The 26,217-nt window shown below is 40.2% G+C and overlaps 2 protein-coding genes across 5 annotated transcripts in view; both read left to right on the top strand.

Annotated features, from left to right (window-relative positions):
* The window catches only part of sez6a (seizure related 6 homolog a), a 32,285-nt gene extending 15,222 nt beyond the window's left edge, over nucleotides 1-17,063 (top strand). Inside the window, exons 2-18 of one of the 2 annotated variants that reach the window (XM_057320523.1) lie at nucleotides 2,288-2,830; nucleotides 2,966-3,093; nucleotides 6,603-6,795; nucleotides 8,905-9,090; nucleotides 9,318-9,486; nucleotides 10,239-10,405; nucleotides 10,575-10,769; nucleotides 10,883-11,021; nucleotides 13,300-13,496; nucleotides 13,766-13,960; nucleotides 14,523-14,714; nucleotides 14,934-15,128; nucleotides 15,280-15,315; nucleotides 15,436-15,544; nucleotides 15,627-15,726; nucleotides 16,578-16,595; nucleotides 16,898-17,063. In XM_057320523.1, coding sequence (XP_057176506.1) covers nucleotides 2,288-2,830; nucleotides 2,966-3,093; nucleotides 6,603-6,795; nucleotides 8,905-9,090; nucleotides 9,318-9,486; nucleotides 10,239-10,405; nucleotides 10,575-10,769; nucleotides 10,883-11,021; nucleotides 13,300-13,496; nucleotides 13,766-13,960; nucleotides 14,523-14,714; nucleotides 14,934-15,128; nucleotides 15,280-15,315; nucleotides 15,436-15,544; nucleotides 15,627-15,726; nucleotides 16,578-16,595; nucleotides 16,898-16,948 — 2,813 coding nt within the window. In that variant the 3' untranslated portion in view covers nucleotides 16,949-17,063. The other variant, XM_057320524.1, reaches the window with a different exon arrangement.
* Nucleotides 17,064-17,571: 508 nt separating this feature from the next.
* Nucleotides 17,572-25,609, top strand: phf12a (PHD finger protein 12a). Of its 3 annotated transcripts, XM_057320528.1 has the most exons (15): nucleotides 17,576-18,563; nucleotides 18,851-19,032; nucleotides 21,098-21,170; nucleotides 21,267-21,684; nucleotides 21,767-21,887; nucleotides 22,159-22,291; nucleotides 22,430-22,594; nucleotides 22,685-22,828; nucleotides 22,924-23,446; nucleotides 23,531-23,650; nucleotides 23,738-23,881; nucleotides 24,060-24,158; nucleotides 24,236-24,318; nucleotides 24,397-24,535; nucleotides 24,663-25,609. In XM_057320528.1, the coding sequence occupies exons 1-15, from the start codon at nucleotides 18,498-18,500 to the stop codon at nucleotides 25,013-25,015; spliced, it is 2,763 nt and encodes a 920-aa protein (XP_057176511.1). In that variant the 5' UTR covers nucleotides 17,576-18,497; the 3' UTR covers nucleotides 25,016-25,609. The 3 variants fall into 3 exon arrangements, with proteins under 3 accessions (XP_057176510.1, XP_057176508.1, XP_057176511.1); XM_057320527.1 differs by having other exon boundaries at nucleotides 17,572-18,563; nucleotides 22,159-22,288; nucleotides 22,924-23,650; XM_057320525.1 differs by having other exon boundaries at nucleotides 17,574-18,563; nucleotides 22,924-23,650.
* The last annotated feature ends 608 nt before the right edge of the window (nucleotides 25,610-26,217 follow it).

Below are 26,217 nucleotides of genomic sequence, written 5' to 3'. Positions count from 1 at the left end.
GATTAGTCTGCTCTTATGAAAACATCTCAAGACCGCTGAATGGCCTCATTTAGAGGTTCATGACTTGTCTTCGGTCTGCTTATCTGACTTTGCATGGCTTTGTGAAGCAGCGGTTTATTGCCATTAGAATGATCTGTTCCCACTTTCATTTTACAGAGTGTCATCCTGACAAATGAGATTCACACTGGACTGACATGCGCTTTGTGTGTTCTTAATGGAACAGTTTGAGGTCAGCGCTTGAGATTCAGAGCTATTCTCAGACCTGTGCGTGATATCAAGAGAGAGATTTCAGCCTTAGCACAGACAAAAAGGACTATTTATCTGTGAGAATTTGTGACAGCGTGAGGAATCTTGATCTCATATGTGCACCTGGTTTTACCTTGTGATGTATGTTGTACGACTGTACCGTCAGCAAATGAGCAAAATGTTTGAGCAAATGTTGCTGTAATGTCAAGGGAGTTGCTATCATGTATCTCTCCTGGGAGAAGACAACATGGAAAGCTATGTTAATAAAATGCACATTGCAGCTATTGTGTTCTTTCATGTGAGACCATGGAAATAAAATAAACCTATAGAATGCCAATTAGCACAAAATTGGGGGACATGAAAATTGAAGGTACCCAAATGGTACCCTCAGGCATTGCGGTCTACACTTTGCCTTATGGACTGTTCCCTGATGACATCACTAAACTCATACGGCCAATTTGAGATACAGCCGTTTTCTTGTTTGTAAAAATATGATAGATCTGAACGATTAGATTAAAAGTTCATATTTTCACTCTTCACTGTGCATTGTTAATGATTGCTTTAAAGGTGTTGATTTAAATATTGCTGGTCAAACTGTATTAAAGTCTCAGTGGAAAGCTGCTGCAATCTCAGAGGAATGTTATAAAGAGACAGATGATCTGACAGCGGTTTAGTGTGGTGTTTCCAAACATGTCTCAATAATCAACATTTTCTGCCAGATACAACAAAGAACCAGATGTTGTTTTTAGTTTTATCTTTTTAGATGAAAACGGGATTTCCTTAGTGAAATAGTGAAATACGATTACTCCCTAATGTTGTAGACATGTGAATGAGGGCGGGTAGACATTGACAGAATTTTACGTTTAAAGCAAATAAACGGTGGGGATGAAATGACCAATCTTTAATGTGTGATTTGTGACACAACATTTTTTTCACCTTTAACAATGATGCACATTTATAAATAATACAAATTCTTTGAGATAAATTATTTAAAAAATGTATTTGATTCAGATGGGACATCATTATTCTTGAAGTCCAGAGTCAGAGACACAAGAGCTGTATAAAACTGTGTGCTTCCACCTCAAATATCCTCATGATGAATGTGCTTTTGATCAAACTAGACTTTATCTTTTGATTACATTGTAAATTAAGAATCTTTGTATACTGTATAAATGACACATTCCTCTTAGTGTACATGAGGTCTGTCTTTCTCTTATCAAGTCAGAGGCAGAGTGTTCAGATGTGAAGTCATCAGACATCTCTCTCTCTCTCTCTCTCTCTCTCTCTCTCTCTCTGAACTCTTCTAAGAGTTTCCCGCAAAGCGAGGTGTGTCTATCTGCAGGAGATACTTTTTTCAGTATCATTTTTCACCACAAATATTACCCTTCTTTTTTGCCATTGCATTTAATATAATTTAAACTGTGATTATATACAGTTGCGAAAAAAATAACACAGAATATTTTCATTCAATCAACATTTCTAGATTTATTGTGGTCATTCAGTGTCACAAACCTCAGGAGTGACATAAAGTCATCCAACGGCAATGTGAAAGACTGACAGCATGACAAGACACATGAAAACTGTGATACAAATCAAGGTTATCACATAGAATTGTTTTTTTAAACTTAATCCCAAATACAAATATTACTGTTGTATTGCTTAAAAGTGAACATGAACTTGTTTTCTTTGCAGTAGATGAGGTCTGAAAAACTACAGTGCATCTTTTCTGTTATTTTGAAAAATTAACATTATACTGTATGTATTGTATATATTATGTTATATTAATCATTGAATAACATTTATTCCAAAGAATGAAACCAGCATTTCACTGCTGGTTGTATATTCTCTATATAACTGTATGTGACAAATAAAATCTTGACTCTTGATGCATTCAGCCATTGCGGTTTTATCAATATATGTATTGAAAATTAAAACCTATGACATTGTTTCTATTTCCATCCTCCACCATATGAACTACAGGAGCAGTTTTATGAGGCCGGTGTAATCTTGTTCTAATACTCAGTTTATTTTCTACTTACAGAGGATGAAGCAGCGCAAACCCAGAGAGGGGGAGAATCAGAATCAGAGAGAGAGTTCAGCCCTTTCACCAGCAAACAAGTTCCACCGACTGACATCCAACAGCTCACAACAGACGCTGTACCAAACCTCACGAACCTTAGACTGCTAAAGCTCCATGCGGCCCTGCTGACCAAGAGCTTTGAGGGGGATCAGCAGTTTTTTAAAGAGGCGGTACAAACCGTGCCAACCTCGCCTACCTCATCATCTGACGGTGAACTTTTGCATCCAGTGCCTGATGAAGACACCGCTGAACCAACCACTGCGACCGTGAGCGCTGCCACTCCTTTGATGTCGGTCACTGGCAGCTCAGTGGGGCAAAAAAGACGCAGCAAAAGCCGAATGTCGAAGATGGTGTCAACGACCAGCGCAGGTCAACAAGCAGCTTTTACAACGGTAAAAGACAACCTTCAGCGTCAGAGAACGTTGGACAGGGAGGCTACTTTGTCACCACCGTCTCTGTCAACTTCACCTGAGAAAACCACAGGATATCATTTTGACACACCAGGTATATCTGTATATATTTGTATTTGATAAAAAACATTACATGAAACATTTGCCCAACTGATTTCCTTACATAATTTGCAAGAAAATCTGTCAAACCCGTGGGGTTACACACATTCACTCTCTCTCCCTCTTTCAGCTGAGTGCAATATGAACTTCACTGAAGCCGAAGGTTATATTGAGATTCCCCCGGACGTCTCATTTGATTCCCACATAAATTGCTCCTGCCTTGTAACTGTATATCTGGGCTATGGAGTTGAGATTCAGGTCAGTACTTCTTCATCTAACGCATTTATGATATGCAGATTAGGACGACCATCTCTCATACATTATTGTCTCTCAAGGGCAGCAGAGATTTTGCACCTACTGAATAGGTGCACAGAAATGATAATGGTCCTGTATAGTCTCATTCTTACTTTACTTACTTTCTTTTTGACTTACTTACTTTTTGTACCAGAGGTTTTCAAACTGGGGTCCAGGGCCCCACATAGGGGCCTCCAGAATGTTCTAAGGGGTCCCCAGAATAAAGAAATAAAAAAAAGACAGCAAATGTTGCAAAATTCTACTGAGGATTCTTACAGTTTCATTTCTACAAACAGTATGTTGTCTCTATAATATCACACTTACAATTTGTCTAACAGTTTAAATGCTTCTTTATACAGAAAAGATATGTATTTTAGAAAGGGGGTCCCTCGCAAAAGGTTCATTATATTTGGGGGTCCCTTGCTTTATAGAACAAATATTTATCTTAGTGTGTTTTCTTAATGTCTACAATCAAAATCACATACATGTCAACAAGAAGTATAACTTGGGTGCCACATACTGCTTTTATTGACATACATAAGAATCTAAACATCAAATATGCAATTTGCAAGACATTTCACACATATTTGTGCATTTAAACAAGGAATACTTTTGAGTATGTGGGTTCTCTGGTGTTTAACATGAGCTATAGGGACAGGATAGCATTAGGCCATATAGTTATGAAATAAATATTTAAGTTCTTATAATCTAACATCACAAACAGAAAAAACTTTTTTTTGATAGAATATAATTGTCCAACTTTATTAGTCGAGCCACACAAAGAACAAAATCTTTATCCTGAGCCACTGAAGCTCTGCAGAGAGGCTGCTGCATGTATTGTGAGTTTTATCCAGTCAGACGGAACTTGTTTTCGTACCTCTCTGAGTTTCAGCTCGATACGGTTCTATTGACTGCACTGCAATTTCTCACAGCCCTAATTTTGCATTGATCAGCAGAGAGAGAATAGCATCTAAACTGATTCCGTCTCTTCTCTCTCTGAATAATGACGTTTTAAAAGTTGTTCCGAAAGCATTTCCAGACGGATGTTCAATGTCCTTGACTGCTTTGCAGCTGCTGTTTCAAATAAAACAAACTCTATTCCAAAGATGCTACAGAGGAGATGTTGGTTTTCTCTGTGGAATAGAAGAGAGGTTCTCAGTTTTTTTTAGTGCAAAACTTATGCAGTGGCGTCCCACTGAGACTTTCATTCTGCTGGGTTCTGTGTTGAATCATACGTGTGACGCTTACTTGACTTTTTGAGTATATGAGATGTGTTGGCTCCATCAGGATATGCGCACTTTTGAAGCAGTGTTTACTGTATTCTCAATGCTGCTTTGCATTCTATGACAGTTTAGTTTTGAGTTATGATATGTTTGCAATATTTAGCAAAGTTTGATTTTTTTTATTTATTTGTAAAACTGAACCTAAAGCTTTTTAACATGGTTTGAGTTTTTTTTTTGATCTGGGGAAAAGGAATTCACTATAGCAATGCACGTTAATGCTTGTCATGAACTCTTTGAATGAAAGTGAATGTAAAAATAAAACGTAATGTACTGAATTTTTCCTAAGAGTTCACTGTTTAATGATTGTTTTTCTGTTATTTCCTCCTGAACTGCCTACCTGTCGTGTTTATTTCTCCAAGTGACCAATTTGTAGCGAATGATTTTGAAATGCGCACCGTCTGGATGGGATGCTATAGGCATTCTGGCTGCATGTTTGTTTGAAAATGGATGTTGTTCTCTGTGGACTCCTCACAATATTGGAATTTTTTATGGTAATGGCTCATATCTGGAGGCTCATATTTTCTGATTTTCATACGTAGACACAATTAAGGCAATTGTTATCATGCAATGCAAGTATAAAGCTATAAAAATGATGTTGATGATTGATCTCATAAGAATTTGATGAAAAGTGTTAGAGCTTATATTGAATTTTAAATACAGATTTGATCAATTCTGAGTATAGTTTGAGACATTATCAGATCTCTTCTTAAACTCTAGATGACACATGTGTACACATAAAGCTGAAGTCTGAATTTATTGTATTACAAGAAACTAAGACCAGTAAAGAAATGTATCATTTTTATGTATTTTGACACATCGGTTTGCTGTAATTAGAAAAACCGTGCCATCAGTGTTTTCTCTCCAGGGTCTTGTGCCCTAACTGCTAGACCCTCATTAACTTTACAAAACCTGGTCTGCTGGAGACCACAGGGGCCCTGTGAAAGGCCACGAGTCATTAAAATTCCCAACACTGTTTCATGTAATTGCTTGTTGACATGATGACCATGATGGCGTCTCTTACACACTGCCCTGATAACTGTCCTGTATTGAGAGGTCAGAGAACATCGACCCCTAACATCTGATGGAGATTTTCAAGGGTTGAGGTCCAGGTCATGGGAATAAAGATGCGATGAAGGCAGTGCAAAGCCTGTCCTTTAAATATAGCTTTAAAGTTTAGGGTGTCCACATGATAGCATGGAAATGCCTTGTTTTTGAACTCATATTTTCACTGATTTATTTAAAAATATATACATAGTGACTCGTTTTCATTAAAACCATCTTTACTTTACTCACTGGGGTCAATGTATAGTTGCTATTGAACAATATTTATTTTGAAAACTGCTGTACAATTTGAAAAGAAAACGTACGCCATTTTGTAGTATAAATAATGTGAGTAGTGCGTTCACATTGAAAATTCTCAAAAAAGAAGTGCACTTTAGGTACCCGGATAAGGCACTCATTCAACCGAAAATATGAATTATGCAACTCTGGATACTTCACGTACTTGGTGACTGAAGTCATGCTGGGCAAATCAGATGGAAATTACATAAAATGTACAAATTGATTTTATTGACACGCATTGTGTTGTGCATACATTAAAAATAAATGAAGTTGGCTTTATATGTAAGGAAGTTAATCACATTTGGGGATCGCTGGCATTATAAATTTTACATGCAGCAAACTTTGAGTATTTGGGTTAGCACTTCAGGTTTTGTACTGTTTAAAATACTGTGATCTCTGGGGACAGACAAAACTGAATTAATAAATGTCACTATAGTGTCAAAATTACCCACAATCCCTATTTTCAGTTTTAATCACTGTTCTGTCTTTAGCACTTCCCTGCTGTGTGCGTCAGGGCTCATTTGAATTCTCATGAGATCTTATTGAAATAAATGTGATATTAATAGCTACAGTTTCAAGCTATAGCCATCCAGGAGCCAGGTGTTAACTTCTGTGAGTTGGGGAAATTCTGTTCAGTTCTTTAAAGATTTGGAATCCAAAATAGTCTATTTCATTTATTAATAATTGTCATTTTTACGCATTTGCAGAATGAAACCTTACATTCAATCCCACAAAAGACAGATCAGCCTACAATACAACTTAAAGGCACAGTAACATGATGATACAGAACCTCAGATGTTTGGCACATGTTTGCATTTTCTTCACTATGACTGTTTTCTTCTGTTGCAGGTGTTGAATGTGAGTGTGGAGGATGGGGTGGAGGTGTTTCTGGAGGATCTGGGTGGATCTGTGCCCTCTGTCCTGGCTAACAGCTCTTTGTTATCCAGAGGTCTGGTGTTGCGGAGCTCCAGTAACCAAATCTCTGTACGCTTTAGCAGCGAACAGGCCAATCGACCTGGTTTATTGCTACTGCGCTACAGAGGTGATGATCATTTTAAATATTTCTGTAGTATACAACAAGCAAAAATTGAAAAGCAAAATTTTGTGAAAGAATAATGTTTTTAAAGAATACATTTTCTAACCTCATTGGCAAATAGTTATTTTTTTAAGTATAAATCCACAAATCTGTATTTAGCCAATGGGGAAAATATGATTTATTCTGAGTCACAGGTTTACAGACAGGTCATATAATAATTGCATGAAAAACCATGACAGAAATAAAAATAGTTTGTGATGGAGTAATCCAAGCATTTGATACAGTTCTCCTTAGTGAAAGCATCCTTCTTTTCCAAGGTAACAGCCACTTGTTTGGATTAAACTAGAAGATATTAAAATATATTCATTATAGACATTTATATTCAGGCAGACAGCTCATAGAGAGCTGTATTGTTAGATGGTAATTGTAAAATCATATAGTGATTGACATTGACAATGAACTGACAGGCATAGGGGCGATTCACATCACATCTTTTGCGCGCGCAAGTATGCAGACATCGAGATGGAAATAGTTCAACTTTATAGAGGGGCGCGCACCACGGGTCATTTGACTAGAGAAAGCATTACGGCTCGCGTTTTCCGCACGGTTTTAGATGCGAAATGTGAATCGCCCCTTATACAACATTCATATTTTTACTGAGTAGATGCCATTACTCTGGCTGTTTTTGTATATAATAAAACTGACATTATCAATACACAGTATAAAACAGTTTGAATCTTCTTGTTCTTCTGTGCTTTTCGTTTAAGTATACATAGTAATTGGTCATTTCAGATCAGAAATTATGGTCCCATAAAACATGTTAAGAAGTCACTTTAATGCACATCCTAATAACATCCTTAGACATCCCAGCATCCTTTGAGTTTGGCAGCCACATCATTTAGAGAGTTTCAGGCCAAACGCCTGTTGAGTTTTAATGCATTTGAAGCACACGTGAACTCTACTAAAGAGATCAATAGCGCTTCTTTCAGAGAGATGAAACCAGAGAGAGTCATAATGCATCGCTGTGCTCTATTGATATTTATGCGCTGCGGTTAAATGCTTCTTTCAAGCGGTCAAGGGCTCAATAAATTCTATTAAAGTCAGAGAGACGAAGCTCTGGGCCACGAAGAGCACTGACACGCTCACCAAAGCAGTCAAATTAATGAAGCGATTGGCACGTGGTGCCAGCATTTTAACAGGCTAAAACAAGGTGCAATCTAAAGGACAAATTCATGAATCCGTTGCTCAAGTTTAGAGTATCGCAGTGTTTGAAACGGCATCTTTATTAACCTGAATTAATTTAGCAACAGCACTGCATAACATTCGGTGCCGTACAGCAACTCTTCACTAACTTACTATACTGATGTTCAGGTGAGATTTGACGCTTCAATACTTATTGCCACTTTTTGAGATTTAAGTCTCCAGTTTTGTTTGTTCTGCACACACATTATTTGATTCTTACAGCAGTTTATCAAATTGAAAATCGCTCTAATGCAGAGATCAGCAAAAGGAAATGCATCGACTTCCATAAGCAGACCTCAATCACGGACCATTACGTTTCTTTTTGGACCGACCCTGAGAGCTTTTATCCCCTGTGATAGTCTCTGTAAAAAGTCTCTGTAAAATCTGCCAGTGTCCGCCTGTTCGCTGATACACAGATTGGATTAGCGTTATATAAAGTCCTGGCATCTGTTGGCCATAACCCACCAGCCACGGATCTGCCCTGCTGTGCTTGAACTGAGTCATTATTATTAGTAATAGCTAAACAATTGGGCATTATGGAACACTAATCGCCATGGAAACAGTGATGAGGGGACTGGCTGGATGTTAAATGTGGTTTCAGCACCGTCAGCCAGCACTTTAACAATTGAGCGAAAGACGAAAGAAGTCTAGCTCAGATTTGAGCATCTTTTATTATCAACCTCTCAGGGTCAAATGTTATTGCTCAGAGTTTGCTCTTTCATAGTTCGGGAAAGTTCATTTGTGTTTCATTTCAGCTTGTTTCTCCTAAAATTGCTTAGGAGAAATAAAAACACAAACAAATGAGACAATTGTTATATCGTACATGAAGGGATGGAGGTGTAAAATAAATGTTCTCTGTATCTCTATCTTCAGCTTTTGTTCTTAGTTGTGTCTCTCCACTGACTCCTATTAATGGCGACATATCAGTCACTAGTCTCCAGGTAGGGGGCGTGGCTTATTTTTTCTGTCTGAATGGCTATCAGCTCCAGGGTTCCGCCTCCCTCACCTGCCAAAATGCCAGCACGCCATTCTGGAGCGGCAGAGAGCCCACATGCCAAGGTATGAGATCAACCCAAACCTTGAAGTTCACTTTCACATTAAAGCAGTTTTTCGATGTTTCGCCTCGAGAATTCTACACGTCAGAAGTTTCATTTAAATGAACCGTCGTGACTCCTGCAGTCTCATTAGTTTTTGACAATCTGTTGGCAATTTGTGTCAATGCATAATGAAATAAATGGAAATGAATGCTGCAAATTCACAGCAGTTCCTCTCTGTCTCTTGTCTAGTTACTTGCGGGGGAACGTTGAAGAATGCCACTCAGGGTCAGATCATCTCTCCGGGGTTTCCTGGAAACTACAGCAACAATCTGACGTGCCACTGGGTACTGGAGGCCCCTGAGGGCCATCGGCTACATGTTCACTTTGAGAAGGTGGCATTGGCAGAGGACGATGACAGGCACGTGCACTGTGTGTGTGTGTGTGTGTGTGTACTTGTACATCTATATTTGTGAGGACCGGTTTGAGTTGTCGACCAGCAGTGTGAGGACAAGGAGAGTAAAGTGAGGACATTTTGGCCGGTCCTCACTTCCAGAGACCCCCTTAAAGGGCTGTTTGAGGGTGAAGACTTGGTTTTAGGGTTTAGGTTAGGTTTAGGGTAAGGGTTAAGGTTAAGGTTAAGGTTAAGGTTAAGGGTTAAGGTTAAGGTTACGGTCAGGCATGTAGTTCTGATGGTTAGGGTAACGGGCTAGAGATTGCATTGTGTCAATGTATGTCCTCATAAAGATAGCTGTGCAAACATGTATGTGTGTGTGTGTGTGTGTGTGTGTGTGTGTATGCGTGCGTGCATGCGTGTGTGTTTCCTTCATTGTACTTTGAAAACAGAATTTTCCCCAGACATTAAATCTAACTTCTGACAAAGCCTCCTATTGAAGACATCCGAGAATGTCAATTGGATGAAACAATTCATAATTAAAGTGAATGGTGTTTTTTACATTAAAGAAATGCAAAAGTATGGTTTGAATTGAAGTTAGTCTATTGTCATTATTATTAAAATAACAATATTCTACAACATCTATTCATCTTTTAATAATAGAAAATGACAAAAACATACATTGTGTGATGATGTCTGTTGGTACAATAACAATGAAAATGAATAGATCATATTTGAATGTTCAGTAACGCATGACTTCAGGGTTTTGTTGTTCTCAGGCTGTTGATAAAGGACGGGATGAACATCGAATCTCCTCCCCTCTATGACTCGTATGCAGTGGAGTATCTGCCCACTGAAGGGGTGACAAGCAATGCCAGGCATCTGTTTGTGGAATTCATCAGTGACGAATCGGGCACGTGCACTGGCGCGGCCATCAGATATGAAGGTACGAGGACTCATATAGACTTTCTGAAGGCACGAAGACGATCAAAGTAATGCACAGAATTCTTGCCATTTCATTTTTTTTGTGAACAATGACAATTTTTGTTGCGTATGAGGCACAATAATAACAAACTGAGATTTTGAAATGTTTTTCACTGAGGCGTGTCCTACAGCGTTTGCAGAAGGCAGCTGCTACGAGCCGTTTGTGAAATATGGAAATTTCTCCACGAGCGATCCGTTGTTTAGTGTCGGGTCTGTGGTGGAGTTTTCCTGTGAACCTGGCTACACACTGGAGCAGGGCGCTGTTATTTTAGAATGCGTCAACCCCGACAATCCTCAGTGGAACGAGACAGAACCGGCCTGCCGAGGTAACCGTGCATGTGCAGCTTACAGAATTAAAGCCAATGATTCTTTCGTTCATTTGTGACCACAAAAGGTCAAACAAGCAAAAGCTGAACTTTGGGTCTTACGTGTTTTACAGCTGTGTGCAGTGGAGAAATAAGCGATTCGGGCGGCGTGGTGCTCTCTCCGAACTGGCCTGAAGCATATGACAAAGGTCAAGACTGTATCTGGGGTCTGCACGTGGATGAAGACAAAAGAATTATGCTAGACGTCCAGGTGTGAGTATCAGACCTTCAGTATCAGGAAGTGGAAGAAATCCATACAGCGATTGGACAAAGAAAGAACAAACGTGATTCACTTCACGGTTAAAGGTCCAGTGTGTGTTTTTTGGAGGATCTATTGACAGAAATGCAATATACACTACTATGTCTTCAGAGGTGTATAAAGACCTTACATAATGAAGCATTATGTTTTTTTCTTAGAATGTCCCATTTCTATCTACATACACTGCGGGTCCCCTTGCATGGAATTCACCATGTTGTTTCTACAGTAGCCCTAAATGGACAAACTGCTCTACAGAGCGCGTTTCATAAATACGTTATCTCCTTCCGCAAAGAAGCAAAAACGTGATGACATCTTTGTCCTGTGACAGCCACCGTAGAGCTTCAAATGGGGAGGGGGGGAGGAGTAAGCCGCTGCTTGCAATTCGCAACCTCACTGCTAGATGCCGCTACATTCTCCACATTGCTCCTTTAATATCTGACCTTCTCTTCTTTAAACATCCTGATCCATTATGACAAGCGTTTTAAGTGTTTCTGATAAAGGGGGTGTTTAAACCAGATAGACATTATTTGTATGTCTGTATGTGTGGACAGATGGCAGGCTGTTTGTTGTTGTGTGGAAACCTGTTTTTTCTCTAATGAGAATGCTTTCGCTTCTCATTAGCATTCGGTGCAGTTCACCAGCTTTCAATTACAGGGGAACAGTGTGCATAATGACAGCAGATTAATTGATTTAACACAGACAGGGAGGCCACCCCTGGACTCATTAACACTGAGCGGTAATGGGCCGGCACACAGGTGACAGACTGTGCACCTGCGCGGAGGGGGTCACACCTGCACATGGTCCTCCATGAGAGCGAGGCTTTCTTAAAGGGATAATTCACCCAAAAATCATTCATTTACCCTCATGTTGTACACCTGTATATGACTCCTCTTTCTTCAGTGGATCACAAAAGATATTTTGAGAAATGTCTCAGTGGTTTGTGTCCATATAATGGAAGTTAATGTTTTTCTTTGAAGTATTGAAAAGAAAAGAAAAAACAGCATATTTGTATTGTTTAGACATTCAATCCCCTCTAAAAGTTAAATCCAGACATGTAACTCTATGGTCTACCAGTCATTAAGCTTTCCCTAAGCTTCCTAAAGCCTCTATGTCCCAGCATGCATCATTAGCACAGAGGTACTGGCTTCAACACAACAGCATCTTCTAACACACCTAACAGTGGTGTCCTTCAGCTTCATTGTTATAGGTCCAGTGTGTCATTTTTTGGAGGATCTATTGACAGAAATGCATAACTACGTCTTCAGAGGTGTATAAAGACCTGACATAATGAAGCGTTATGTTTTTATTACATTAGAATGAGCTATTTCTATCTACATATACCGCGTGTCCCCTTGCATTGAATTCGCCATGTTGCCCTAAATGGACAAACTGCTCTACAGAGAGCATTTCGTAAATACGTTATCTCCTTCAGCAAAGAAGCAAAAACGTGATGACATCTTAGTCCTGTGAGAGCCACCGTAGAGCTTTCAAAGGGAGGGTGGAGTGAGCCGTTGGTTGCAATTCGCAACTTCATCACTAGATGCCGCTAAATTTTATACACTGCCCTTTGAGTGAAAAAGCACCTGGCCATCTCAAATGTTGATCATCTTTCTTGTTTAACTCACACGGTTTGATTCCCTCTTCATTCCTTGAGAGAATCAGGCTTATCTTTACCATCAGGATTTCTGCCACCGGCTAAACGCAGGCCCCCGATAGATGAGCGAATCTAAACGTTGTCCTTTATTGCCATTTAGCATGACAGAATGCAAAACATGATTGATTCTCGGTGTGAAGACTGCATAATTTGTTTTTCCATTGCATTAGTCATGTTTGTTTGGAAATGAAGATGAATTGCAAAATGACATCGACAAACCATCTGGAGAGAATGCGACTGGTCACATGATGCCTCCTTCTGTTAGAAATGCCTCATTCCTCTTAATTAAAGGGATAGTTCACCCAAAAATGAATGTTCAGTCCAAACCAGAATGATTTCTTTCCTTTCTTTGGAACGCTAAGATAATGGGTTTGATTCCCAAGGACCACAACTGAGAAAACTGTTTACCTTGTAAGTCACTGTATAAATGCATATTTCTAAGTGAATAAGAACAGGAGCGGCAAAGCTTTAGAGAGCACAAATACTGTTAACGCCAAGTCTTAAAAAGCTCAGCCACCAGGGGTACAAGTATAAACACAGCGTGTTTAATAATGTACATACATGTGTGTTTCTATTAGTCTTCGTCTGGGAAGGAACGACCTGCTCTCCTTTTATGACGGGGATGACCTGACGGCCAACATCTTGGGTCAGTACAGCGGTTTCCTTCCTCGATTCAGACTCTACACCTCTACAGCCGATGTGACCATCCAGTTTCAGTCTGATCCGGCTTCTAACATCTACGGATACAACAATGGCTTCGTGGTGCATTTCTATGGTAGGTAACACTATAAAGACACTTCTTGTGAAAACCGTGATTGACATGTCTGTTTAGCCAGTGCTTGTATTTTCCTAAATGAATCATGTCTGAAAATGGTGATGAGCCCCCAATGTAATGGAGATATCAACCTGCTTGGCAGTGCCCATCACTGGCACAGACTCTGATGGATAACTGTTGTCTCACAGCAGCTTTATTTAGATGCAGAGCTGAAAAATGTGCTCAAATCATTTTTGCATATTGTTCTCTCCCCATTACCCGAATATTAGAAGTGCCACGTAACGACACCTGCACAGAGCTTCCCGAAATTCCCAATGGCTGGAAGAGCACGTCTCATCCCGACCTGACCCACGGTACCGTGATCACCTACCAGTGTTACCCAGGGTTCCATCTGCAGGGCTCAGAGATCCTGATGTGCCAGTGGGATCTAACATGGAGTGGAGACGTACCCTTCTGTGAGAAAAGTGAGAGCTAACAATACATTTAAAGGTCATGCCAGATCATTAGTGCCTCATTCACACTGGGAAAATCTTACTGATGTGATTTTAATTGCTGCATAAAATTAAAGGCGGTTTAGATGCCACCTACTGGTGAAATGCGGTAATAACAGCTCACTATTAGAATAGATGCTAAAATACATACACTTAGCATCATACACTTTGCATCAATATTATGACATGCTTGCAAACATGCCTTAATGGTTTAAATAATCTTACATTATATATTTAATTCTCATAATCATGTTTTTTTGTTGTGCATTTAATATCAATCAAACTGTGGTTGGGTTGGGTTGGTTTGGTTTGCTTTGATTTAAGCCATAATAACTTAAACAAAATACAGCTAACTAACACAATAAAAACATGATAACATACTAAAAAAACATCTCATTTTGTCACATAAATGTAAGCCTCTTGGGCTCTTATAAGGAGTTTATTGGGTCTTGCGTTCTTTCTAAATGTTTTACAGTGTTGGGTAGGCCTAGTTTATGAGTTTTGTGATAAGTTTTTGTTCATGATGTTTGCTCAGTTATGTCATGTGAGGATCCAAGGCTGGTGGCGAACGGTCGCAGGCTGGTGAGCGGCTCTCGTTTCGCAGTGGGGTCTTCGGTGGAATATATCTGTAATAAAGGTTACTCACTTTCTGGCCCTGGAGTTCTCACCTGCTACAGCCGAAATACAGCTGACCCCAAGTGGAGTGAAAGACTGCCCAAATGTGTTCGTACGTGAATATAACGTGGCATACACACTGTTAGTGCTGTCTTAGACAATGCTATGTGGTTGCACAAAGTCTGATCCAGCTCAGAAGCTAAAACAACCTAAACTTTGTTTTTCCAACTTCAGTTTTTATATTTTACTGCCACCTAGTGGACTTTGAGGATACATGTGTTGTGGTTTGTGTTTGGATGTTGAACAGAATGAGATCTCTGTTTTTTTCTAGCTGAGCGATATGAACCCTGCAGTATCCCGGGCGCCCCCTCCACGGCTATCCAGAGCACAGAGAAAGCTTTCTTCCAGGCAGGAGAGAATCTGAGTTTCACCTGCCGTAACGGCTACGAGCTTCAGGGTGAATCCACAATTCACTGCCTCCCTGGACATCCCTCTCAATGGAGCAGTTCGCCCCCTATGTGCAGAGGTATAAAGTGCACTCTTAAAATCCTCAGGTCATCCTTAATAATTCCCATTATTGAAAGTGAATCTTGAAGGAGATTTAACACCCTCTTTGTAAATGCTAATGTGTTCCTAACCTTTTATTTTTATTGCTTCTTGTTATTGCCGTTTTGCAGCATCGTCTGGAAACACAGATGAATACAAACTAAATGGTAACAGTTTTCATTTTCATATGTAGTACTATCCGTAGATTTAAAAATATATCACATCCTTTAATCTCTCAAATTAAGTGTATCTCATTTAAAGCCTTTGGTGTAATTTTCACTCTATAGCCGCTGGAGCAGAATTTGGGGTGGAGGGTGTCAACATTGCCATCGAGGTTCTGATTCCTGTAGCTGTGGTGCTAATACTTCTCCTGGGCGTTTTCTTCTGCGTCTCAATGTATGTTCCAATTTAGGTTTCGAAGAACAGAGTTGTTAGATATTTTGCTTGTTTTTGGTAATGAGGTTGTCTTTGTCTCTAGAACTCAAAGCAAGACCCTTCAACTCCCTGGGTCTTCATCTCCACCGTATGACAACATGACTGAAGAATCTGCATTTGACAACCCAGTTTATGAGACAGGAGTAAGTATGGACGACATGAACCTGAGAGATGTGGGGTCACACAACACCATCGTCCTGTCCTGATCAGCCCTGCATGCCATTCTGTCATTCACCAGCAGAGGGAGCCATTCTGTCACACTGCCCTACCATTCTATCATTTACCATCATGATTCTCCTCTCTGTGGAACAAATTGTGAGAAACCAAAGAACAACATTTTAAACAGTTAGATGGCTAAACAGAATATACAGAAAAAAGCTAAGTTTAGTCTGGTCTTTGTTGCTGTCCTGTGAATTATCTGATAACATGTGATCATAGTTTTAGTGTTATATCATAACAAACTAATGAGGAGAACTATTTATAAAATATTTATTCAAATGTCCTTTCATTGGTTAATGTGGTTCCTTTGTTTTGGAGGTTTTACATTTTTTTTTCAAATAAACTACAAAATACTGCATTGTAAACATCCATTTGCAGTAAAATAAAATCTGTAAAGCAGATGCTGTATATTTCTCAACATACGCTTTACCAAGGCTGGAGATCCTCCTTAAATAATGAGACTAGATTTATATCTTCAGGATTCTTTCTCTCACCTGATTATTATTTTCTAAATGTCAAATTCCATTTGGAATCAACATAATTTTCTCATTGAAACTCATTTTGTGTAGGCATATTTTCATTATAATGTTGTTCGTTTTTATTCAAATTATAATAAACTGCAGTTTTTTATATTGATGTTAATGAATATGAAGTAGAAAGCTTTGTATTATTTCACCCTAATCATTTTATTTGTATAAGTATTTACACTGTTCTGACAGCCAACTGTACACTGTACATAACTGGACGGTCATGTAATCATTTGTTTATCTTTCAGGATTCAAGGCAAAACGAGGTGTGTATGTAGAATTCATCTGTCACTTGACACCTCTCCTCGATGATAATATCTCTACGTTCCCTTTTTCTGCTGGCTCCTGTATTGTTTCTCTAGATGACTTTTGCCAGCACAAAAAAGATAATGGACAGTATGTTATTTCTGTAGCACATCGGAGACTGAGCCCTGTTCTGTACCTTTTACTTGTTTGGTAAAAAAGCCCAAGGCTCACACTTTGAGGTTGGACATTATCAGAGTGTGCTGGGTTCTTTGTTTCACATTGGGGGACAACGAAGGTGAAACCTGTTTTTATCCACATGCAGCAAAACCCTTGGGACTCTGGAGGGGGTGTGGCTGGAGGTTCAGGATGGTGATAAAGCCGTTGGAGGATAACACACTAGCACTGATGATTGTAACTGCATGGGGACTTCTTGCAGAAATCTTTGTAAATAAACTTTCAAATTACAAGATTTCTGGTGTGTGTTTATCATACAATTTTTAATGCAGCCATCATTATACCAGTCCATGTGATCTTTTTTACATTCTGCTCCTAGTTGGATATTTAAGTCGCTTTTATAAAAATCCCTCAGTAAAAAACATTACTGGTTTGCTTGAGGCAAAGCAATGGCAATGGTATATTTTAAGGTATGTCACTGCACGTTAATTTCAGTTAAGACAACTCAAACTTTCATTTTAGTCTGGGACTAGTCTTAAGCCTTGTTTGTGAAACCGGGCATAAATCGCATTGTCAGGTTGGAATAATAGAGTAAAAAATACTTGATATAAAGAAATTAAGATAAACAATGGACATGAATGAATGAATCTTGCCTATGACCTCTAATGGTTTTAAGAATATATTTTGTAACTAGTCCAGCAAAAAAATGAATGATAAACACAAAAGTTTTAAGAATTGGATGCATGCATCTGCTTCAAATTTTGCTCGATTTCCTGCCTTTCGCGTATTGGTTCATATCCCACCGTCACGACACGAGCCAATCAGAAGCTAGAAAACACCTCAACACAAAGAAGCTCGAACGTGTAAACAAACTGGACAACCACCTCTGTTTTCAACCATCGCCGGTTGACTTGTTAAACATGTGCCTTAATTTCATAAAAACGGGACATCACAAGCGTCCAGAAAACATCGAACCTGCTGACAGAAAAGATTTAAAACGGAGAAATACGCAAGATGGCTCCGCTGCTGACTGGTCGAGTAGTGACGTCTGCCTCGCGAATGAATCGTTATTTTGAATCGGCTCTTTTTAATGATTCGTTCGGATCAAAACTCTCACATCTGTAGGGTTTACCTTTGTAACGTAAATGTTAAAAAAAAACGAAATAAAAAAAAAGTAATACATTAATGCTATGCTTAACTATTTTTCTACAAAAATAAGTGTTATTTGTCAACCGATTCTTTTGAATCATACCGGTTCACTGAAACGAACTGTCCAAATGAATCAATTCAGAGTCCAAACTCTTCTGACTGAGCAGCGCATGCGCACACAGCTTCGTGCGTCAGTTAGCGCGAGCGTTTCTTCATCACAACAGAGACGCTCCTCCGTTAAATCCGCTCTTTCACCAGGAGAAAACGGTGCTTTTCTGCTGCTGCCAGCTCTTTGGAGGAGTCGTTCTTTGTTTCGCTTGATGCTTGACGTTCTCACATCATGGGTTCGATGAACCATTACGTGTTTTTATTATTCTGTCTCGTAACGGGCCGGAGTCTCGCTCAGCACCGGAGATAGAGGCCTCTCCGCGCCTGCTCGATTAACGGAGAGCCCGCGCGGAGCGACGAGACGCACGGCGGGAATTCTGAGGCGATTATTTGAGACTCTGCTCGTCTGACAGGAGTCTAAAAGGCCCCGGAAACGTAAGACGGTGTGGAACGACCGAAAGAGTCGGAACCGAATCGCCGGGCCGGTGTTGATGTGGGGTAAAATGGAGACCCCGACGATCATATACGATCTGGATACCTCCGGCGGGCTGATGGAGGTAAGAAACACACATAAACACTCGATTATTTCTTTCCTCAAGTGCTTATATCAACTGGTTTAACGGTTAACATAAAACGCTTTGTAACCGTTAGCTTGCTATCGCTCCGTAATATCACCCATAGATGCCCCTCACATCGGCTGTCATATCACTGTGAACCCAAACCGGAATTTCCGTTGTAACGTGCGGCGCGCGCCCAGGGCCCAACAATGGCTCGAGAGCGCGGTTGATGTGATGATGCCATGCGCGTGCAGATGTTCACTAATGACTTTCTGAATCTCCCGCAGCAAATCCAGACTCTTCTGGCACCGCCCAAATCTGAGGATGGAGAAAAGCGGAGCAGGAAACCGGACAGGAGCACCAGGAGAGCCGGCAGGGCCACCAATCACGACACCTGCGACAGCTGCAGGGAAGGAGGAGACCTCCTGTGCTGCGACCACTGCCCCGCTGCTTTCCATCTGCAGTGCTGGTGTGTGTGATGTTATGTTGGTTTGTGGGTGATGCTTATGGCAGGCTGGTGCGTGTTTCTTGAATGAGTTCCTGTAGGTTTGCTGTACCACAAGGGATAGTGCATTGTTTGAGCATAACAAAGGTTTAAGGTTTTGATCCCAAAGACCAGCAAACTGATTGGCTAAAAGCGTCTGCCAGTTGCATAAATGGAAATGATAATGGAGAAGGGTTTAGCTCTGGATAGGAGCTGATAAATAAACATAGCGTGCTGGACCCTTAAAAGAGTATCTCGTGGGGCGTCACAATATACCACTATGGACAATAACTATCCTACTAAAACCCATGATTATCGATATTGTGGTAATTATACACTTATGATAATATCGTAAACAGCCCCCATTTAAAGTTTTACCTTAAAGGAAAAGTTCATCCCAAAATCAAAATTGTGTTAATTTTTATTTGCATGTTCAACGTGTTTTAAGACCTCCCGGCGTCTTCGGAACACAAATAAAGATATTTTAGGTGACATTCGAGAGATTTCCAGGCCTCGTCATGGTTATAGTTGGTGTCAAGGTCCAGAAAAGTACTAAAGACGTCGTTAATTGGTCGTCCGCTCATAGTGGCTCAATTGAATTTTTTTGAAGCGACGACAATACTTTATGTGCGAAAAGCAAACCAAAATAACGACTTGAATCGATATATTCTCCTCTGTCTTGTCAGTCTATGGTGCGCGTTCACGAGAGATGTCTGATGATTTCGATATTGAGGAAGACTTGCACTTTTTTGCACAAACGTGCAAACTGAATGCGCATGCGTCGAAGTGCTCTCGTGAACGCACACCATAGACTGAAAAGACAGAGGAGAATATATTGATTAAAGTCGTCGCTTCAAAAGTCACTGTGAGCGGATGGACCCATTTAACGACGTCTTTAGTACTTTTCTGGACCTTGACAACAACTATAACCATGATGTCTATGAGGAGGCCTGGAAATCACTCGGATGTCTCTTAAAATATCGTTATTTGTGTTCCGAAGATGCTGGGAGGTCTTAAAACATGTCGAATGTCATGTGGGTGAGTGAAAAATAACACAATTTTGATTTTGAGATAAACTTTTCCTTTAAGACCACAGTGGTTGCAAACTTTTATGTTATTTGTTGGCCAACACAAAATTATAGGTGAATTTTAACTGATATAATTATTTGTTCATTTTAAACAAACATTTACATAGATACTGTGATAATATTGTTTGGCCCTGATAACTTCGAAGTGAAAAATCTGATGCTGTGACAGCCCTAATGTGGACCGTAATCATTTTGTCATTCGGAACGGCTTCATCCGAACTTGAATTTTGTGTTGAAGTTTCATCCATACATATTTCCTCATTGTTTATTCTGCTCTGTGTTTGGGAGCTGAAATGATTCCATGTGTGTTTGAGGGTAAAGGCATGCAGCTGATGCTGTGCGGTCATTGGGTTTGTAGAGTCTCACGATAATCGGTTCTTGGATTGGCCTGATTTAAAAAACTAACTACAATGACTAGCATGTTTTTTCAGTGACTAACATGTTTGTGGTCTGTTTGGACGATTTGGGGAATATTGCATTGTGGGGAAAGTTACATTGATTAAACTGTAGGAACAATTTTCTTTGTTTAATTATGATGTTTAGTTATAGAGAATATGACAGCCTGTGTTCTGTTGATCAGATTTTGCTACCCTCGCATCGCTTTTCTTTTGAAGCAATGAGGAGATGGGAAGAGCAAAAGTGCTTTGTGCATAGAGCATGTGTGCATACTATAGTGCATTAGAAAACAAAGATGCCTTTCTTATAGGGTGGAGTATTGATTTACCCTTTGAAACAGTTAAAGAGCCACTTCCTTTGAAAAAATCTGTTTTACTACTTGCTGAAATAGGCCTAACTTTGGAAGCTGTCACATAGAAAGTCATGTTTCTCACTCATAATTTGGAATATAAAGCCTGTCTGCTGTTTATCTACTCGTGTGTTCACTTCTTGTTACATTCAATTGCTTTTCTTGCCACTGTGTAAGCCGAAGCCTGTAACCTCTGACTTTGTTTACGTTTCCTCAGTAACCCGCCATTGAGCAGAGAAATGCTGCCCCCTGGTGACTGGATGTGTCATCGCTGCACTGTTCGCAAGAAGGTTGGTGTATTTATGTAACAACTATTTTGATTGTTCTAGATTGCACAAAGGTTTTTATTTTAATGCTCACGTTTTGAATTGGACTTCTTTCTACAGAAAAGGGAACAAAAGAAGGAGCAGATAAATGGTATTTTAGAACTTCAATTGTCGAAGCAGTCGCCGTCTCCAGAGCCAGACTGTGGGACGCTGCGTCTAGACCCCACCTTGGGTTCGGGCGGCGCTGGATTACGGGCCACCGTCGCTCAGGTTCGACTCCTAGAAAGACCAAGCAGTCGACCCGTGACTCCCAACTCCAACACTTCTTCCACTGACACGCCCACATCGTCCGAGCAGAACGACATGGAGGAAGACCTGCTGGATGTGGATGACGAGGCTCAGGGTTCTGATCCAGAACTCTCGAATACGCCAGTTACCCTCAAGAGACCTTTTGACCTCCTAATCGCAGCTGCCATGCAGAGGAACCCCACGCAGTTCCAGCTTCCCAATGACCTCACCTGCACAACTGCACTTCCAGGTATAGGAGAGGCTGATTTGACTGGGGAAAATGGAAGCTGATCGTCAGTGATTGTGTGATGGCCTGCATGTGTTTTTTTCAGGCACCAGCAAAAGAAGACGGAAAGATGAGTTATCGGGAAGAAACGTGAAACGGCCGCAGCATGAGCTGGACCATTATGGACTGGTTCCACTGCCAGTAAAAGTGTGCCACACATGCAACAGGTACAAACTAAGCTCAAACTTAATATACTGACTATTCATTCTTGTGGTTCGACCTTAAAAATAAGAAGAAAAAAAAATTTAATACATCATAAATATTGTAACAGTCAAATAGTAATGGTCAGTGGTTGGTTTACAGAATGTGCATCCACAGTCTTAAAGCTTTAGGTCAGATGTTAATAGTGATTTCATTTAGAGAAAATGTGTACAAAATGTACAAAGCAAAATGTTGTGTAAAAACGAACAGTATACATTCATTTTCTCTTTTTCCCAGGAGCTGCAGATTGGCTCCATTGGTCCAGTGTGATTATTGCCCCCTCTTGTTCCACATGGACTGTTTGGACCCGCCTCTCACTGCCTACCCTACAGGCAGGTGGATGTGTCCCAACCACATCCAGCACCTGGTAGTAAGGAAACTTTGCATAGCTGTTCTGTATAGTGATCTTTCAAACTTAGGTTGTAATATTTATACACAACAAATAGTCTGAACTGACATTTTCACACAAGCACGCACCTCATTCATTCTGCGTTTCTCTTCCTCACAGCTGAACCAGAGGAGTCTGACCCTTAGCAACCGCTGCCAGCTCTTTGACCAGTTTCAGGACTGTATATCCCAGCATGCAGTGAAGCTCGACTTTCTGCAACGGGTACATCGCCAACACCCACCGATTCCACGGCCGGGTCACGCTCAAAGCAGGAGGACTCTGAAGGTCATATATGTTCTTATATAAATGTTCCGTATAACATCAGTGATGAGCAGCAGTGAATGCTCATTTAGATTTTCTGCTGACTTTTTTTAGGTTCCGGATGCTATAAAGTCACAGTACCAGAACCCACCCGTCTTGATGACAACCACAGGGATTCGTGATGGGGAAATTATCTGTACTGGTATTCCAGACACTGTCGTCCCACAACACGTAGCCAGTGAAGACGAACAGCGTCAGGTGCGTCAATGTTTTCGGATTTAGTATTATTTCTCAACTTTTTGTCTGATTGCTGTATGTGAAGTTGATGGATTATTTTTAATGCTTTGGTGCAGTGGCTCACAGACGTCATCTCGCTGCAGTGCAGCATCATGAGACATTTATGGAACAAGCAAACATCTCCCTGGGATTCGGAACAGATGGAAAAGACTAATGACAGAGACTCTTGTCAGAGCACGCAAAACCTCGGGCCCAAAGCAGTTTGTAGCTCATGTACTGACGGACTGTGTCAGAACTGTCGGACAACCAATGGCCCTGTAGACAGTTTGGTCAAGCCCAATGGGATGCAAGATCCTGTTAGAACCTCAGATAAAACCACCTCTGTTCCACCCAACCACGCCAGCTCCAATGCTTCTATTAGGTCGGAGGTTTCCATTTTAAAATCCTGTAAAGCAAAAGACCTTGTCAAATCTGAGCCCACCACTCCACCATGTGACCACAAGAAAACTCCGGCGCCCTCGGACACCCCCTCATTAGAAAAACTCACAGCTTCTTTTGTAAGTACAAAAGCACATGATGTAAAGCCACCGAAAACGACCGCAGACACTGGGTCTGGCCACCAGAAATCTTCATCTTGTGGTAAGGATGTACCTGTGTCATTTTTGTTTGATTCACCTCCCACTAAATGTAAAGAAATACTGAAACGCTGTTGTCTTTCCTCAGATGGAAAGACTGGTTTCAATTCTGCAATAGCAGGAGATAGGGAAGTGTTTTCTTGCACAGAACTCCCTAACTTGTCAGAGCTGTCAAGCTGGATAAAAAACACCATGCAGGGCAGCGGAGGTGTGTGTTTAAGAGAAATCATTTCTGTTTGACCATTCAGATTCTGTCAAGTCTCTCGGCTGCAGCATTCTGATTATTTTGTTGCAGAAGTAGAACTCGGCTCTTTGGATGAGAGGTTTATAAAGCTCTTGGCCTGGCAGCGGATTCAGCAACTCTTTGATTCCAAATCCTCTCCCGTTCAGAGTAATTCTACGCTGTCTGTGTCACACGCTCATAAAAAACACAGTGAAGGTATGAAGCCACCAGTCTTGCTTACAACTGCTTTTCTACTCTGTACATTGTCTTGAAATAATTCTAAGGTTGCTATACATGTATAAAGTTAGCTGTGTGGTTCAGATACAGTGTATTTGTTTTATCATTTGAATTCCGTCAGATTGACCAAAAAATGTTTGAATGTTTTTGTGTTTAGCACAAAACAAGGAGGTGCAGGCGAGAGCTTCATTTTGCTCAGTTTCAGGAAAGGGAGCAGCTGTCAAAATGTGCTACAGGAGTCTGTACATCGGGACAGGTGAGAATTATTCTTTGACACACTTCAGTGCTGCAGGAGATGCTTCAACTTCACAGTGTTTGCTTTTCTCTCCACAGGTGCTGATATGGACGTGTGCCTTACAAACTACGGTCATTGTAACTATGTTTCAGGGAAACATGCCTGTATTTTTTATGATGAGGTATATGTTTAACATTAAACTGATAGAAAATAAGGGCGTAATTATTTCTGAGTGATTCAAATTGTATTTCTCTTTTAGAATACGAAGCAGTATGAATTGCTGAACTACAGCGAACACGGGACGACTGTCAACAATGTATTATATTCCTGTGACTTCTCTGAGAAGACGAGCCAAAACCCATCCAGCAGTCTGCTGGCCAAAGTACAGAACATCATTCGTAAGTTTTGTTTTTAACTAATTGTAAATCAAAGATCATGAATATACAGAATAGTAGGCAATAGTCAGTGCATACTGTGCACCACAGTTACATTATAATATGGTCATTAATGCACGTGTGTTTGCAGGCCGCTGCCGAAAAAAAGAGCAGGAAGACTCTGAGATGAGCGTGACCTCTGCGGCAGAGGGCGGAGTTATGAGGTGCCAGTCCCATGATGCTCCCATTCCTCCATGTAACTGTAAAAACAGTGGCTCCAGTTTGATTGGAGGTAGCAGTGCCGGATGGGAAGGTACTGCGCTCCTCCATCACGGAAGCCACATCAAAATGGGCTGCTTGCAGTTTGTCTTCAGCATCACAGAGTTTGCCAACAATCTGCCCAAAGCGGAAATCACCACCTGCAGCCTCGGTCCCACACCTGTCCAACAGGGGGAGCAGCTGAGCAAAGCCACTCCTCCACTCCAACACAAGCTTGTAGCTTAAACCCCTAAAGCACCTACCAGCCTCTGCCGCAACCTGTACATGATGTAAACGGTGTGCTAATTATTTAATTGTTTATACACTTGCACGAAATTACGTTTTTTATATATAACTGTATATATAATTTCTTCTACTCTTTTGGCAGGTTGCACATAGATTTTGTGTTTATTTCAATTATTGTATCTTGCATTTTTAAAGGGAGACTATCATCACTATCTATGCCCGCAGAACCAGAGCCGTTTTCATGTGTAAAGAATTCTATTTTGTGCCAGACACGATAGTTTTTTATATGAACATGCAATTTTTTCCATGAAACTGAAGCTTTTATTTATGTACTCTATCTTGAGTATAGTCATACCTGGTGTTTCTTTAGCTCATGCAAAGTCACACGTGTAAATATGTGTATGTATTCATGTAAATAACATGAGAACCACGTGACATAAGTGCATCAGTTTGTATTATTTCTGTAAGTGTGTCATTGAGCTGATGTTCAGATTTGTATGTTTGTTTAATGTGCCGTGTAAATACAATTTTCACCAGGTTCTTGTGTCAAACCATGTAAATACAAAACAGATTTTAAATAACATACTTAAGAAATGCACTTGCCTGGTTCATGTTCATTCAAACTTACAGCGCTTCTAAAACGTTTTAAGTAAAGAATTGCCATTGTTTTTTACTATTTAGGGTAGTTCTTCCACTTTTCTTCAAGTATAAATGTCAGTGCATCATGACTAAACTGGTGGGTGAAAAATCTATTTGATTCAAACTAAAGGAGGGACCAGAAGTAATCATGGGAGTAATATACAATCGTAGGCGTTTCTTCACAACCGTGCACGTAGTGGTGGGCAATACTGTAAAATTTGGTATCGATCCTATACCAAGTAAATGCAGGGCCAGTATTGCCGATATCGATACCAATACTTTTTACTTTTAGAAGCATTCACTTGAACTTACATTAACTTTCCTGTAGCTGAATTGTCATGATTTATCAGATGAATGCATCATTAATATGCTAAATCTGAATACATTTTCATGACCACTAAAATATTTTGTGATTTGTGCTCTTAATGTGCCTGTAGGCTAATTAATCATGTGCATGTTAAAACAGGACATATTTTAAACCAAATCAATATATTTATTTTTTACTGTTATAGAATTTGCAAACATGAACTTTGCACCAAATAATTATTGGAAAATAGTCATAA

This window comes from Triplophysa rosa, linkage group LG22 (genome assembly GCF_024868665.1).
Source record: "Triplophysa rosa linkage group LG22, Trosa_1v2, whole genome shotgun sequence".
NCBI lineage: Eukaryota > Metazoa > Chordata > Actinopteri > Cypriniformes > Nemacheilidae > Triplophysa > Triplophysa rosa.
Note: the sequence above shows the minus strand (reverse complement) of the source record. Positions and strands in the feature narration are given on the sequence as shown.

Coding starts and splice junctions, on each gene's coding strand:
- phf12a (XM_057320525.1), top strand. CDS start 18,498: ATGTGGGGTAAAATGGAGACCCCGACGATCATATACGATCTGGATACC. Junction 19,033..21,097: donor GCTTTCCATCTGCAGTGCTG/GTGTGTGTGATG, acceptor ACGTTTCCTCAG/TAACCCGCCATTGAGCAGAG. Junction 21,888..22,158: donor GTGTGCCACACATGCAACAG/GTACAAACTAAG, acceptor TCTTTTTCCCAG/GAGCTGCAGATTGGCTCCAT.